The following is a 14,148-nucleotide window of genomic DNA, read 5'->3' on the forward strand; positions in this document are numbered from 1 at the left end:
TGAATGTTATTTTACAATAGAGAGATATGTGTGTGATACACATAGGACCAATTAAGTTTTTATGTACTCCCACTAAACTTCTTATATATCTATAAGAATCATGTATATTTTATGAAACTAAAATGCTTATTAGCTTCACTTAAAATACAGTTCCAATTCCCAATTGCTTGCTTAAATCTGTACTTAGATTTTATAAGCTAGCTTTCCTTTTCAAGCATTTATTTGGATCCACAAATCCTATGACATACCATGTACATATTTTATTCCAACATTTGATTGAGGAATACGTTTTGTCATCCAATTGCCATATGTACCAATATGCAATCATTGCTTGAATTATAGACTTAAGCATTACGATTTTGCATGAGGTTTCAACACAATCCATGCCATGAATTTGCTTGTAACCTTTAGCAACTAATCTAGCTTTGTGTGTGAACACAATTCCATGTTTGATGGTTTTTATCCTTAAAACAAACTTGCAACCAATAGGTGTGAAACTATTCTTGCAAATCAACAAAATTTCAATTTTGTCATCAAAACACTAAGTACGTTTTATGGCCTCTAACCATTTAAAACATTTGAGTCTATCTATGGCCTCTAACCATTTTAGGGAATCTATATTTCGTCATAGCTTTCTTACAAGTCACAAACTCATTAATCTATATGATAATAGTTTGACTGCAAGTTGTAGGTTTCTTCACTATTTAATAGAAGAATCTCATAGTTTCATTGACCTGATCTCTATGTTTCTTCACTATCTAATAGAAGAATCTCATAGTTTCAGTGACTTGAATTCTATGCCTACTTTGGGTATAGAACATCAAACAAATAGAATAATAGCCACTTGAAAGTCCTTTGAATATTCTGTTCTCCTTGAAGCACTTGTAAAGTCTTCTAAGAGATGTCTATTCTTTAAAACCACTTCTAAAGTCCTTAAAGAATACGTGTTCGGATTTTCTAAAGAACTTCGAAAAGCCTCCGGAATGTCCGTTTATGTTTGTTGTTCGCCTCGAAGACTTTCGAGGTCTATTTTCTCCCACTTGTCATTTTGGAAACGAATCTCCAAAAGGACATTATTTCGAGCAAACAAACATTATGTTCTCAAAAAATTCGTGGTAGAAACAATACCCTTGTGTTTCATTTGAATAAATCATAATGAAACATATATCTATACTTGAGCCTTAGTTTGTCGAATGACAAACACTAAGCTCCCACTGAGTTTTGCAACTCTCTAGATATATTTTATGAAAAGTTATTCTGAAATTACTTTTTAATAGCTTTGACGAATTTGGTTTAGTTTGGTGGTAGTTGAGCATTTTGTTTTAGAAATTAAAGGAAAAGTCTTTATGATCCATCATTGATCGAATCAAGTACTAATCGACTTCGATCATTCCAACTTAGATATGCCATAACTTATGGACCTAGATTGTGAAATTACACCACACAATCATTGATGATCATATTTGGTCTCAAGTAATCATCAACATGATCTAACCTAGATCTTTATGATTTCTTGCCAAGTGGATTTTATACTTCTGAATCTTTGAACTAGCCAAACAGATTCAACTTATATCACATTTGAGTAAATAAACCTACATTCACTCAAATCCATGTGAAATAATAAAGTCATAAAACCTTTCTTTAGCTTTGAACTCTATCGTCTAGGCGTACTAACAATAGTTCATATTCTTTGTTACTTTCAACAAGTAAGACTAGTTGTCTTAAAATGATCTAGAAATCAATCAACTTTCAAAAGTCCATCAAAATAGAGCTTATGAATGTTAACTTGTTGATATGGTCTAAGCAACAATGCCAAAGATTTGTGGAACTCAAATCAAGGGGTTGATTTGAACCTAGTAAAGTTCTTTAAAGAGTTGTTTGTTTTAATCAAGCATATTGACTCAACCTGAAATTGACCATTTCATTCAAATAAACAAACAAACATTGTTTTTGTTTTTCTTGAATGTGAGTCTTTCTGTGTTTGAAAACAGAAATTTAGGTATGTTGATTATGGAACAAAATAGCCATTAAGTTCCAGCCTTTGAAAGGACTTAAAACAAACTAGATGACCCTACAACTAATGTAGCATTGCCATGCTTCATTTCCCACTTGTAGGTCATTAGTGTATCCTAGCTTCCATTGTTTGAGTTATTACCGAAGTAAGAACCTCAAGCGGTATATGATACCAAGGAAGTTTGATTGCTAGGTCACTTCTCTTTAAACATAAATTTATAGGTAGAAACGGAATCGTAAATTCCTTTCATTTGTTCCTCGTTTTCCTATTTCTTGTACCCTTTCTTATAGTCTTAAGAATTGAATTCTTTAGTGTTGACTTTTATACTTTGTTAGACATGTCCAATGTCACCCCAACAAGGTTCTTACCATTTAATTTATGTTGAATATTAAGTTTCAACTAGATGATCTTACCAGAAGCTTCTAAAGTTCTCTAAGCATCGATCTATTCGAATGTCTAGGGACTAGACTCATTCGAGAATTAAATGGACAAAGATATTAGGTTGTTAACCATTGGTAAAGCTGAGCGTATTAAACTCAATGCTTTATGATCTCAAAACTACAGTGTATTTTGAATTCATAAGCACCAATTGGTTTGCCATTCGATTTTGATACTCGAAAACAACCATAAAAGTCGCTAAAAGAAACGTACATTTTAAATTGCTCACTTTCTCTCATTTCCGTGAATCGTTCTTGGATTCACTACCAATCGAGGAAATTTACTGTTACCTTTCTAAAAGGATTTACTGCAGTGCAAGATATTTAATTATAAACAATAATTAAAACATATATTGAAGCATGCAAAGTCTAAACATTTATCATGAATAATAACTTGAAAATTGAAGCAATCATGCAATTCAAACAAGTTATTAGCATTTTATTCGAATTATATGTTCCGGCAGGTGTGAATAAAATGATTCCAAGACCCTAAAACCATTGAAGAATTAAGCACAGTTTGTCGACTCAATTCTAAAACATTTTAGGTAAGCAAAAGCCTTTTGCTAATAGTCTAGAAACTACTCTTGGTTGATAGGTACGTCTAAGAACTTATTAGGTAAACCTATCGATTTTGCCACGACATAAAAGGACTCCTTACTTATATCGTTGAGTTTCACCAAAACTAACATGTACTCACAATTATTTGTGTACCTTGTCCCTTTAGGACCAATAAGTAACACCTCGCTGAGCGAAAACTATTACTAGATTGATGTAAAGGATATCCAAGCAAGTGTATATTTTGGCATGGCACCTTTTAACTCAATTTTTAAGTTTGGAACTTAAGGCTCTTACTATGTTGGTTAGATTTTAAGTGAACTAAAATCCTTAATCATGCAACATAATCAAGCTTTTGATCTCATGCATTTTAAGACATATTTAAAAGCAATAAATAACTTAAAACATGCATAAGATAAATGTGATCTAGTATGGCCCGACTTCATCTTGAAGCTTTGACTTCAAAGTCCGTCTTGAAAATCTCCGTGGGAGGCACCATTTTCTTCAAATAGGATAAGTTATAATTAAAACTAATTACAACTATTTGATGGTACGCAGACCATATTTGAATTGAAAAACAACTTTGGTACTTTAGACCAATTACATTCAAATTAATGGTACGCAAACCATATTTTCTATCCTATTTGGGCCATACTAGTCACTTCATAACCTGTAAAACAGTACATATACAATATATACCATTCACCCATTCATTATCATGAATGGCCCACATAGCTGGTTAGTATAACACATTATGCATCACGTAAACATTTGCAGCAATTAATTAAGGGGCACCAATAATGTACCAATTATTCAGTCCTTATTAATTCTAATCAAGTTGTTTTAACCTTAAGGATTTGTAGACCTAATCAAGAGTTTATGACTAAAAGGGCTCCCACTTAAACCAATAAATTCATATGCTTTACTAATTTTAAACATAAAAATGTATTTCAAGTCTAACCGGAAACATACAAATTTAATTAAAATTTAAAGCTCATATAAATTTATAATTGAATCCAAAAAGTTTAATTTAATTTTAGTCGTATTTAAATTAATTCATGATTTTAATTTTAGTAAAATAATTAGAATAAATAAAATTTATTATAATTACAATATTCAAAATTAAAATCCAAGAAAATAATTTAAATTATTAATTTTAAAATTAATTAAAATTACGTAAACTGAAAAATTTCAAATTAAACATTCCAAACGATCTAATCGCAACGCAAACACCCTACGCATCGCACGCCCATGGGCCGCACGCACACAGCCATCGCTGGCCATGTGCGCGCAGCCCATGCGCTCGTCGCATAGCTGCTGCATCTTCCATCGCAAGGCATCGCACGCTGTGGTGCTTGCTGCGCGCGCGCCAGCGCTCGTCGCACGCGAGCCATCGCTCGCAGTGCGCGCTCGCCAGCGCTCGCTGCGCGCGCTCCATCGCTCGCTGTGCGCGCGAGCCATTGCTCGCTGTGCGCGCGAGCCATTGCTCGCTGTGCGCGCGAGCCATCGCTCGCTGTTGCGCGAGCAATTCCGCGCGATCAACGCTGGGCGCAGTGCTCGTGGCACGCGAGCTTGCGCTCGCTGCGCGCGAGGCTGCGCGCGCTTGCGCGAGGCAGTGCGCGTTGTGGCGCAGCTCGCTTACTGCCCACACGCGACTGCCATGGCTTGCCTTTCGCCCATGCCCATTCGTCCATAGCTCGTGGCCCACGACACAAGGCAGGGCTGCTGCCTTGTGCTCGTGCACCATGCCTTCCTCATTGCATTCGTGCCGCACGGGCGACGAGCTCCCTTGCTCGTCGTCGCATGCCCGCACTATACAACACCCCTTAAGGGTAACACGAAGCGTCCATTGCTTTGTGCGTGCAAGTTATATGAACGAATCGCATAAAAATTTAAAATTTATATTTAAAATTAATGACAAATTAATAAATAATATTAATTTCATAATTTTAGGGCGAAAAATCGAAAATTTATTATTCAATTGATTTCCGATTGTCATGGATTCAAGTCTAGGTCATAAAAATTTAAAATTTATCATAAATTTACAATTTTTATGGTGGTTTTTAATCATAGGTTTCTAATTAAATTATAATTAATTATGAAAATCAAATTAATTCTAAATTATTCTAATTTTCAACAAATTAATCATAATTACAAATTAGATTGCATAATTAACAAGGCTAGGCATTCAAACTTGTTAAACATATACAGAAGGTCAATCAAAAATTCAAGATTTATCAACAAGAATCGCAAATATTTAATTTAACATCTTAAATTTACGAAATTTTGTATTCGAAAAACTAAAACCTTCGAAAAGTCATAGTTAGGCTTCGAATTTGAGAATTCTGGGTTCGGCAGAAAAATATTAATTTTGTCAAAATTTTAGAATGCCTTTTACATGCGGAATTGACACAAAAATCACTCGATTTGGATGAGTAACGAAGAAACTGCCAAAAAACTGCGTACGTATAATTAAATAAACGCAATTTGCAATTAATTAACAATTACGAAAATTAATCACCCCTTTTAATTCTTGCAAATTTGTAATATTTAACCATGTTCATGCAATTTAGATTATGAAAATAATAAGGGGCTCGTGATACCACTGTTAGGTTATGATACATATGACAATTCATAAATCATGCGGAAACAACCATTAAGCCAGGAATACATATTATTTACACATAATCATATAGCATAATTTAGATGCATACTCTTTGTTGCGTGCCTTCCCTAGCTGCGCCCGAACCGAACAAGAACAAGTCTTTAGGACTCCAAGTGTCGTCCCTCCGTAGATAGTCCACAGCACGTCCGGATCCGCCTTAAGATTGACCAACTAGAATCGCCCTTAAGGTACTAGAATTTTCGGCACTCTTAGGTAAGAATTATGGCTGAATTTTTCTCTCAAAACTCACTTTGAATACTTGAATTAATCTCTTAAAATATGTGACCCTAGGCACGTATTTATAGAGTTATGGAAAGGGAATTGGAATCCTAGTAGGATACGAATTAATTAAACTTAGAATCCTACAAGAACTCTAATTAATTAATTTATCCTTTTAGGAATAGGAATTTAATCATATACTAATTCTAATAGTTTTAGGAATCATGCATGAACACAAACTCACACACACACGGCAGCCACAAGGGCCGCCCATGCGCGTGCGTGCGAGCAGCAGCCCACGCAGCGAGGCCATGGCCTTAGGCGCGCGCTGGGCCTGCCTTGCGGTGGGCCTGGGCGCTGCCTTGGCTGGGCGCGCGTTTGGCTTGCTGGGCGATGGCCCGACTTCGTGCTGGGCCTTCGTCCGGCAGGCCTCGTCCGATGCTAATTCGTACGATACGCTTCCGATTAAATTCCCGGTTCCGGAATTCATTTCCGATACGAACAATATTTAATATTTCCGATTCCGGAATCAATTTTCGTTTCGAACAAATATTTAATATTTCCGTTTCCGGAATTATTTTCCGATTCCGATAATATTTCCGATTCTGACAATATTTCCGTTTCCGGCAATATTTCCGATTCTGGCAATATTTCCATTTCCGATAATATTTTCCCAAACGTACCATGTTTCCGTTTCCGGCAACATCTACGACTTGGATAATATTTATATTTCCGATACGATCCATATTTCCGTTTCCGGCAATATCATCGTTTCCGGAGTATTCATTTCTTGCCTGTGACGATCTCAGCTCCCACTGAAACCAAGATCCGTCGATTCCGAATATCCATAGATGGAGTATCTAATGCCATTAAATACTTGATCCGTTTACGTACTATTTGTGTGACCCTACGGGTTCAGTCAAGAGTAAGCTGTGGATTAATATCATTAATTCCACTTGAACTGAAGCGGCCTCTAGCTAGGCATTCAGCTCACTTGATCTCACTGAATTATTAACTTGTTAATTAATACTGAACCGCATTTATTAGACTTAACATAGAATGCATACTTGGACCAAGGGCATTATTTCCTTCAATAACGTCCTTTACGCGTTGTGCAGCGTTGTGGGATTCGTTACGGGCCCTCTTGGGCATCACTTATTTTTTGTGGCGATTGTTCGGGGTTGCGGAACACGTATCTTGGTATAACTCTTTGGCTAATTGGTTTATGAGTTTGGGAAATTTTTAAGGTCGTTGGTTTTCTAGCATTATATGTCACACACAATCACATAATTCGCTACACATAACTAACATTACACCATGAGGCAAAATAATAATATGTCATGTAGTTTATGATAGGCTTCTATGGGTAGTATTTGTGCCGGCTTGGTACCGCTTCTATCGCAGATCCAACACATGCCCCAGTTGAGGTAGTGCCTTCAACAGACGAATTTCGTCCAAGAGGCCAATCACGATGTAAGCCAAGGGGGCATGCACCAATGAGAGGGACCTAATGGGCGAGCGATTGGGTTTGGGACGGGTGTACTACTAGCGAAAAGTGCCGAGTGGACAACATTCGAAGCGTATGCACCCCCCGGTTAGCGATGGGTATCCTTAGTCCCAACTTCCGAGATGAAACATCCAAGGGAGCCAAGATTCGTTATGCGGTTCTGTCCGTTCACATTAATATGCTGATTTTCAGGTCGTCCCAACTTGATGGGGAAATAAACGCGGGGTAGGATCGTTTCACCCTTCGGCTATTTTGATTACCTACGAGCACGAGTATTTCCTTCACTATCCCCAGTGGAGTCGCCACTGTGAGGGGGTCAAAAAAGCACGAGGCTAATGCGTGACCTCGTCCCTCGTGGGCGTGACGTTTCTTTTTGTCAAATCAAGTGTAATTGGATTTCCTGTGAGTTTACACCCAATTGACTAGTAATATAGGCGTCGCCATTCAGTTATTAACGACAATGAGAAAAAACTGACAAAACCCGGTTATCGTGATATAAAGGGAGTGCAATTATGTTTGACCACGACGGCCATAGGTTCCCTTGTGATCCCTGGTGTGGGGATCTCTCAATGTACACCCGCAAGGTAGAGATTGAGGGTTCGGGAGACTGTAACTACCGAAAGCTTTAGCTATTACATCTCCTCATTTTTTTTAGGTAGTACAGTGCGTATTAATCTATGATGGAATGCGTCTGGGCCCGTTACGAACTCTAGGCTCGTTAGGATTTTAATTAATACGTAACTCTTATTTTCGAGCTATACTAGGAAAAGGATTCTTCTTGCAAATTCTATCTCTTTTAGGATTTATGTTGGAGTGCAACACCTAATTCTGACAGGTTTCTATCTTTTATGTCTTGCCACTTTTAACAACTACCCGTTACGGCAGTTACTATTTCTAGCAGGTTTCTATAAATAGCAGGTTCGGGTGAAATGAAAAGGGTGATCGAGATTCGTTATTTTATAGGAGATGCGTTGCCAAGTGGAGATTTATGTTCTCATCATCGAACCTTCCCTTTCGGGAATGGGGACAAAAGTAGGTGTCTACAGGTATCCTTAGTCCCAACTCCCGAGATGAAACATGCCAAGGGAGCCGAGATTCGTTATGCGGTTCTGTCCGTTCACATTAATATGCTGATTTTCAGGTCGTCCCAATTTGATAAGGAAATAAACGCAGAGTAGGATCGTTTCACCCTTCGGCTATTTTGATTACCTACGGTCGCGAGTATTTCATTAACGTTCCACAGTGGAGTCGCCACTGTGAGGGGGTCGAAAAAGCACGAGGCTAATGCATGACCTCGTCCCTCGTGGGCGTGACATTGTTAGATCAAGTGTAGTTAGATTTCCTGTGAGTTTACACCCAATCGACTAGTAATATAGGAGTCGCCATTCAGTTTGTAACGACAATGAGAAAAACTGACAAAAGCCGGTTATCGTGACATAAAGGGAGTGCAATTATGTTCGACCACGACGGCCATAGGTTCCCTTGTGATCCCTGGTGTGGGGATCGCTCAACGTACACCCGCAGGGCAGAGATTGAGAGTTCGGGGGACTATAACTACCGAGAGGAGTGCTCATCGATAACTCCAGAGGCAAGTTATCCTTACTACCTCAGCATAAATAATTGAAGGGACATGCGTTAAACTATTAAACTATTCTGAATTAATTTTAGCAATATGCAACACATAATACTAAATCGATCGTGATTATCTTATTTAGATTGATTTAAGGTACCTAGCATGATAATTCAATTGTCCAGGGTGTTATCTTATTAGGCGTGATAGATCAATCAAGTTAATAGTTTGACAATTTTATAAAAGGGTGATGAAAGCGATTAAATCATATGAGGGACACATTACAACGCACCCTTGAGAGGTGTGTTACGGTTCTCAGAAAACTAACCACTTGGCTTTGCTATTTCTCCTTTTATTTAACGAATCTCGGGTTTCCAAGCAATGTTCCAGTATTTAGGCTTAATTCATCAGCTACAAGGGACAGGATGCATTTTGTTCGACTTTTGGGTCGATTGCGACAGAACGCCGGATCAATTTCGCAGCGTGAGGCTAGGCTTAAGGCTAGAGTCAATACTCAGGTTATGGAATTGTGTGTTATTCACGTCGGTTTTGAGGCTGTATTTATAGGGAAAGAGTTTGTGGAAAGATAGATTTTTAGAATACGAATCCAAAAAGAATCCGGAAATAAAACAGCCCTAGGCATTTTCAGCGCCCAGGGCTGGGCGCCAAAGATTTCGGCGCCCAGGGCTGGGCGATGAAAATGTGATCTGGGCCGAGTTCTTGTCAGCTTTGGACTCTTAGAACATGGAGCTTTTTGGGAGATTTATCCGAGTCTTTTAGTGCGTATTAACTTATGAAGGAATGTGTCTGGGCCCGTTACGAACTCTAGGTTCGTTAGGAATTTAGTTCATACGTGACCCTTATTTTCGAATTATACCAGGAATGCAAATTCTATCTCCTTTAGGATTTATGTTGGAGTGCAACACCTATTTCTGACAGGTTTCTATCTTTTATGACTTTGCCACTTTTAACATCTACCTTTTACGGCAGTTACTTTTCTTAGCAGGTTTCGATATATAGCAGTTTTGGCTGAAATGAAAAGGGTGATTGAGATTCGTTATTTTATAGGAGATGCGTTGCCAAGTGGAGATTTATGTTCACATCATCGAACCTTCCCTTTCGGGAATGGGGACAAAAGTAGGTGTCTACAACTAGTACTATTGATCGTAATCGTATAACCGTATTCCTAAAAAGTTCCGTATTGTTATTTTTTGGTTTCTAAGTATCCCTTTTGTTATAAACCAACATAAGTTGTTGGAGTTGGTGGGGGAACTCACCTTGTGATTTGGAGGTCACAAGTTCGAGCCCCATCAACTGCCAAATGCTTGGGAGTGGCTCAAGCGATGACCTACGGAGCTGGGCTGGTTAACCTGTGCTAGGTGCTGGTTCAGTTAGGGTCCCTTCTTCTTACATATTAAAAAAAAAAATTCAAATGTATCCATTTTTTACGAAACCAAAAAAATTAAAATATGTTATGTTTTGTTGTCAATTTTCAAAATCAACATAATTACTATAGCATGTCAATTTTTTAGCATAATTCAAACTAAATCATACGTAGTATGACTTATAAAACCAAAAAACCAAAACTGTGAACAACTAACAGTAATACCTAACGGGTTAAGTTTTCAATTCCTATATTTTTTTTTTTTGCTAAAACTAAGTATAATGTTTTATGTTTAGTAACATGGAGTAATACTTACTCAAACCAACGTACTAAGTTTTGGAAAATTAAGCATGTAGCAATGTACCATATCCATACACATCGTACAAAAAAGTAAGTTGTACTTGTTGGTGTTTACTCACCTACTGTCATTGCTTCTCTCATTCTCTCTGCAGTCCTACACTACAATAAAGCAACTCGAGGCAGCAACACTCATGCTCACCAAATACAAGCAGCAATACAACATTCTAGAAGCTCTATGATGACATCACACCTATAACAACTTTCCCATTCTGTTATGCATCATGTAATGACATCACTCTTGTAACTGATTCATTCTTAACTTGTAGTAGCCGATGTGTACATATAAGGCCATCCTATTGGTTGAGCCACATCATCATACTTGTATATATATATGATGATTGCTGTAATGATTCATTCCAAGCAATAAAATCATTAGCTTCTATATTTCCTAAAACTCTCTCTCTCTCTCTTAAATCAGTAAGCTGATATTCAGCTTGTGAAGAAATCAACCCAAATTGGTGATTTCTGATATGGTATCAGAGCAGATGATCATATGATCCTGCTGTAATTCTTCTTAGCTTCGTTCACAGTTTGATCAATTGATCACAAACTTTTCCTGATCTAAATTCTTCAAAGAAAATGTGTATTTCTAACAGCAAAATGCTTGCAGATCAGCAAGAACCTTCTCAGAATCCTAACTCTGCCTATTATCTTAGCAGTAGTGATTTGAATGCCACAAAGTTAGTGAGCATTGAATTCAAAGGAAAATGTTTCAGCGATTGGAGGAGATCAATGATGATTGCATTGTCAGCCAAAAACAAATTGTGTTTTGTTGATGGCAGTTTGAATCAGCCAGCACCAAATTCTTCAAATCACAGAATATGGACTAGGTGCAATGACCTAGTAATCTCTTGGATGCTAGCTTCTCTTGAACCAAAGATTGCTAGAAGTGTTCTTTACCTTAAAACTGCAAGAGCAATTTGGCTTGAATTGGAAGATACGTATTGCCTACAATTTCAAAGGCATATGGACTGCTACTTCAAGAAGAGCAGCAGAATGAAGTACACAATCACAAGCATCACTCACACACAGAGTCTACTGCATTCAATGGGAAATTTGACAATAAACCTTACAAAGGTTCATACAATAACATTCCTAATTCTCAGTATGCAGGAGCTGGAAACCAATACAGAAGCTTCACCAATAGAAACAACTTATACTGTGAGCATTGCAAGATGAGAAACCACACAATTGACAAGTGTTGGAAGCTGCATGGCTATCCTAAAGACTTCAAAGGAAAAGGAAAAAGAATAGCAGCAGCAGCTCAATTAGATGAGTATAGTCCAAAAGAAAACAAGACAGATGAAGGATCAGGAGTAGTTCATGCCACTTTTACTGAAGATCAGTACACTCAGCTGATAAAATGCCTGCATACTCAACTAGTTGCTAGTCAAGCAGAGAATTCTAGCTCTCAGTCTCTTGGTCTAGAAACTACCTATCAACCTCAAGGTACATTCTGTCTCATGTCTAAACTTAACAGAAATTGGATTCTAGACAGTGGAGCTAGTGATCACATGTGTTCTGATTTATCTTTATTCAAGTCTTTTGATCCTGTGATTGATGGAAAACATTCAATAACTGTAACTGATGGTACTGAAATCCAAGTGAAACATTAAGGCCTCATTAATCTGGGTGGAGGAATTACACTCAGAGATGTTCTTCATGTTCCAACTTTCCAGTTCAACTTGATTTCTATATCAAAACTGTGTAGTGATGCAAATTGCTCGGTTTCATTTACATGTGGTGAATGTTTTATTCAGGACCCTTCCAAGAACAAGCACACTCTGCTTGGTAAATTGGAGAAAGGTCTATACAGCCTAAGTGAGGAATTCTTGGTGACATAATCCAATCTAGCATCTCATAAGTGTGCACTTTCTTCTACCAGTTCAGCTGAAGTTCAAGAAGCCAAATTATGGCACCTAAGACTAGGACACATGTCATTTGGAAAAATAAAAAACCTCCATGGTATAAATGTACAGGGTTGTGTAGCTGAATCTTTCTGTCAGATCTGTCCTCTAGCAAAACAGACTAGATTTCCATTCCCAAATAGCTGTATTAGGTCTACTAGACCTTTTAAACTGTTACATCAATTTCTTGTTGATGTTGCAACTCAGTTTGAACTATCAGTTAAACATATTAGATCAGATAATGCCCTTGATCTTACTGAAGGAAAAATGAAGGAATTGTTCCTCAACAAGGGTATACTGCATCAGAAGAGTTGCTCTTACACTCCTCAACAGAATGGTGTTGTGGAGAGAAAGCACAAACATCTTCTAGAAACTACTAGAGCATTAGCTTTTCAATCCAAGCTACCTGACAGATATTGGAACCACTGCATTCTTACTGCAACATATCTGATAAATCGAATGCCCTTGAAAAGCATTGACTTCTGCACTCCCTATGAAAGACTATACAAAACCAAACCTTACCTTTCTCAATTAAGAATCTTTGGCTGTTTATGCTATATAACCACACCCAAGATCCACAGATCCAAGTTTGACAGGAGAGTAGAACCATGTGTATTCCTAGGCTATCCACCAAATCAAAAGGCCTATAAAGTCTTAAATCTAGCTACCAATACCTTGATTGTTTCCAGAGATGTAATCTTCTATGAAAAACATATCCCTTTTCATTATTCTCCTACTCCTAAACAAGCATACTCTACTCAATTTTTTCTTCCTATTACTACTCCATTTACAGATTCTGCTAATACTTCTTCTCCTATACTGGACAGTCTCTCTTCTCCATCTACATCATCATCACCAATATTAACACCATCAACTTCTTCCTCTCCCACTCAATCTTCTGAACATTCTCCATCTCATGTTTCCAATTCCTCTCCCATTCAATCCACAGAACCACCTGAACCACCTCAAAGAAAGTCAACAAGAGTTTCAAAACCTCCTTCTCATCTCAATGATTTTGTGTGTTCCAAGCCTGTGAAACATTGGTGTAATTTGGTTGCATATGACAGTCTACATGAGCAATAGAAGACACTCATTGCTGCTCATATGGATTATATTGAACCTACTTCTTATCAAGAAGCAGCCACAGACTCAAACTGGTTGGTTGCTATGGAAAAGGAAATCACAGCTTTGAACAACAATCGCACATGGGATTTTGTTTTGCTTCCCAAGGGTAAGAAAGCCATTGGCTGTAAATGGGTGTTTAGAATCAAAAAGAATGCAGATGGCACCATTGAAAGGTACAAAGCCAGATTGGTTGCTAAGGGTTTCACTCAAAAATATGGTATTGATTACCATGAGACCTTCTCTCCTGTTGTCAAAATGTCAACTATTAGATGCATCATCTCACTTGCTGCCAGCAGAAACTGGAAATTGTTCAAACTTGATATTAACAATGCCTTCCTACATGGCAACCTAGATGAGGAAGTTTATATGAAGGTTCCTGAGGGTGTTACAGCTCCTACTGGTCAT

General features: G+C 37.8%; 1 protein-coding gene across 1 annotated transcript; it reads left to right on the forward strand.

The window, feature by feature from the left end:
- The first annotated feature begins 11,290 nt into the window (after positions 1–11,290).
- On the forward strand, positions 11,291–13,701 carry LOC130467259 (uncharacterized). The gene is made up of 4 exons (XM_056835719.1): positions 11,291–11,541; positions 11,649–12,315; positions 12,472–12,546; positions 12,691–13,701. The coding sequence occupies exons 1-4, from the start codon at positions 11,291–11,293 to the stop codon at positions 13,699–13,701; spliced, it is 2,004 nt and encodes a 667-aa protein (XP_056691697.1).
- Positions 13,702–14,148: the final 447 nt, after the last annotated feature.

The sequence above is a fragment of the Spinacia oleracea genome, chromosome 2, assembly GCF_020520425.1.
Source record: "Spinacia oleracea cultivar Varoflay chromosome 2, BTI_SOV_V1, whole genome shotgun sequence".
Lineage (NCBI taxonomy): Eukaryota > Viridiplantae > Streptophyta > Magnoliopsida > Caryophyllales > Amaranthaceae > Spinacia > Spinacia oleracea.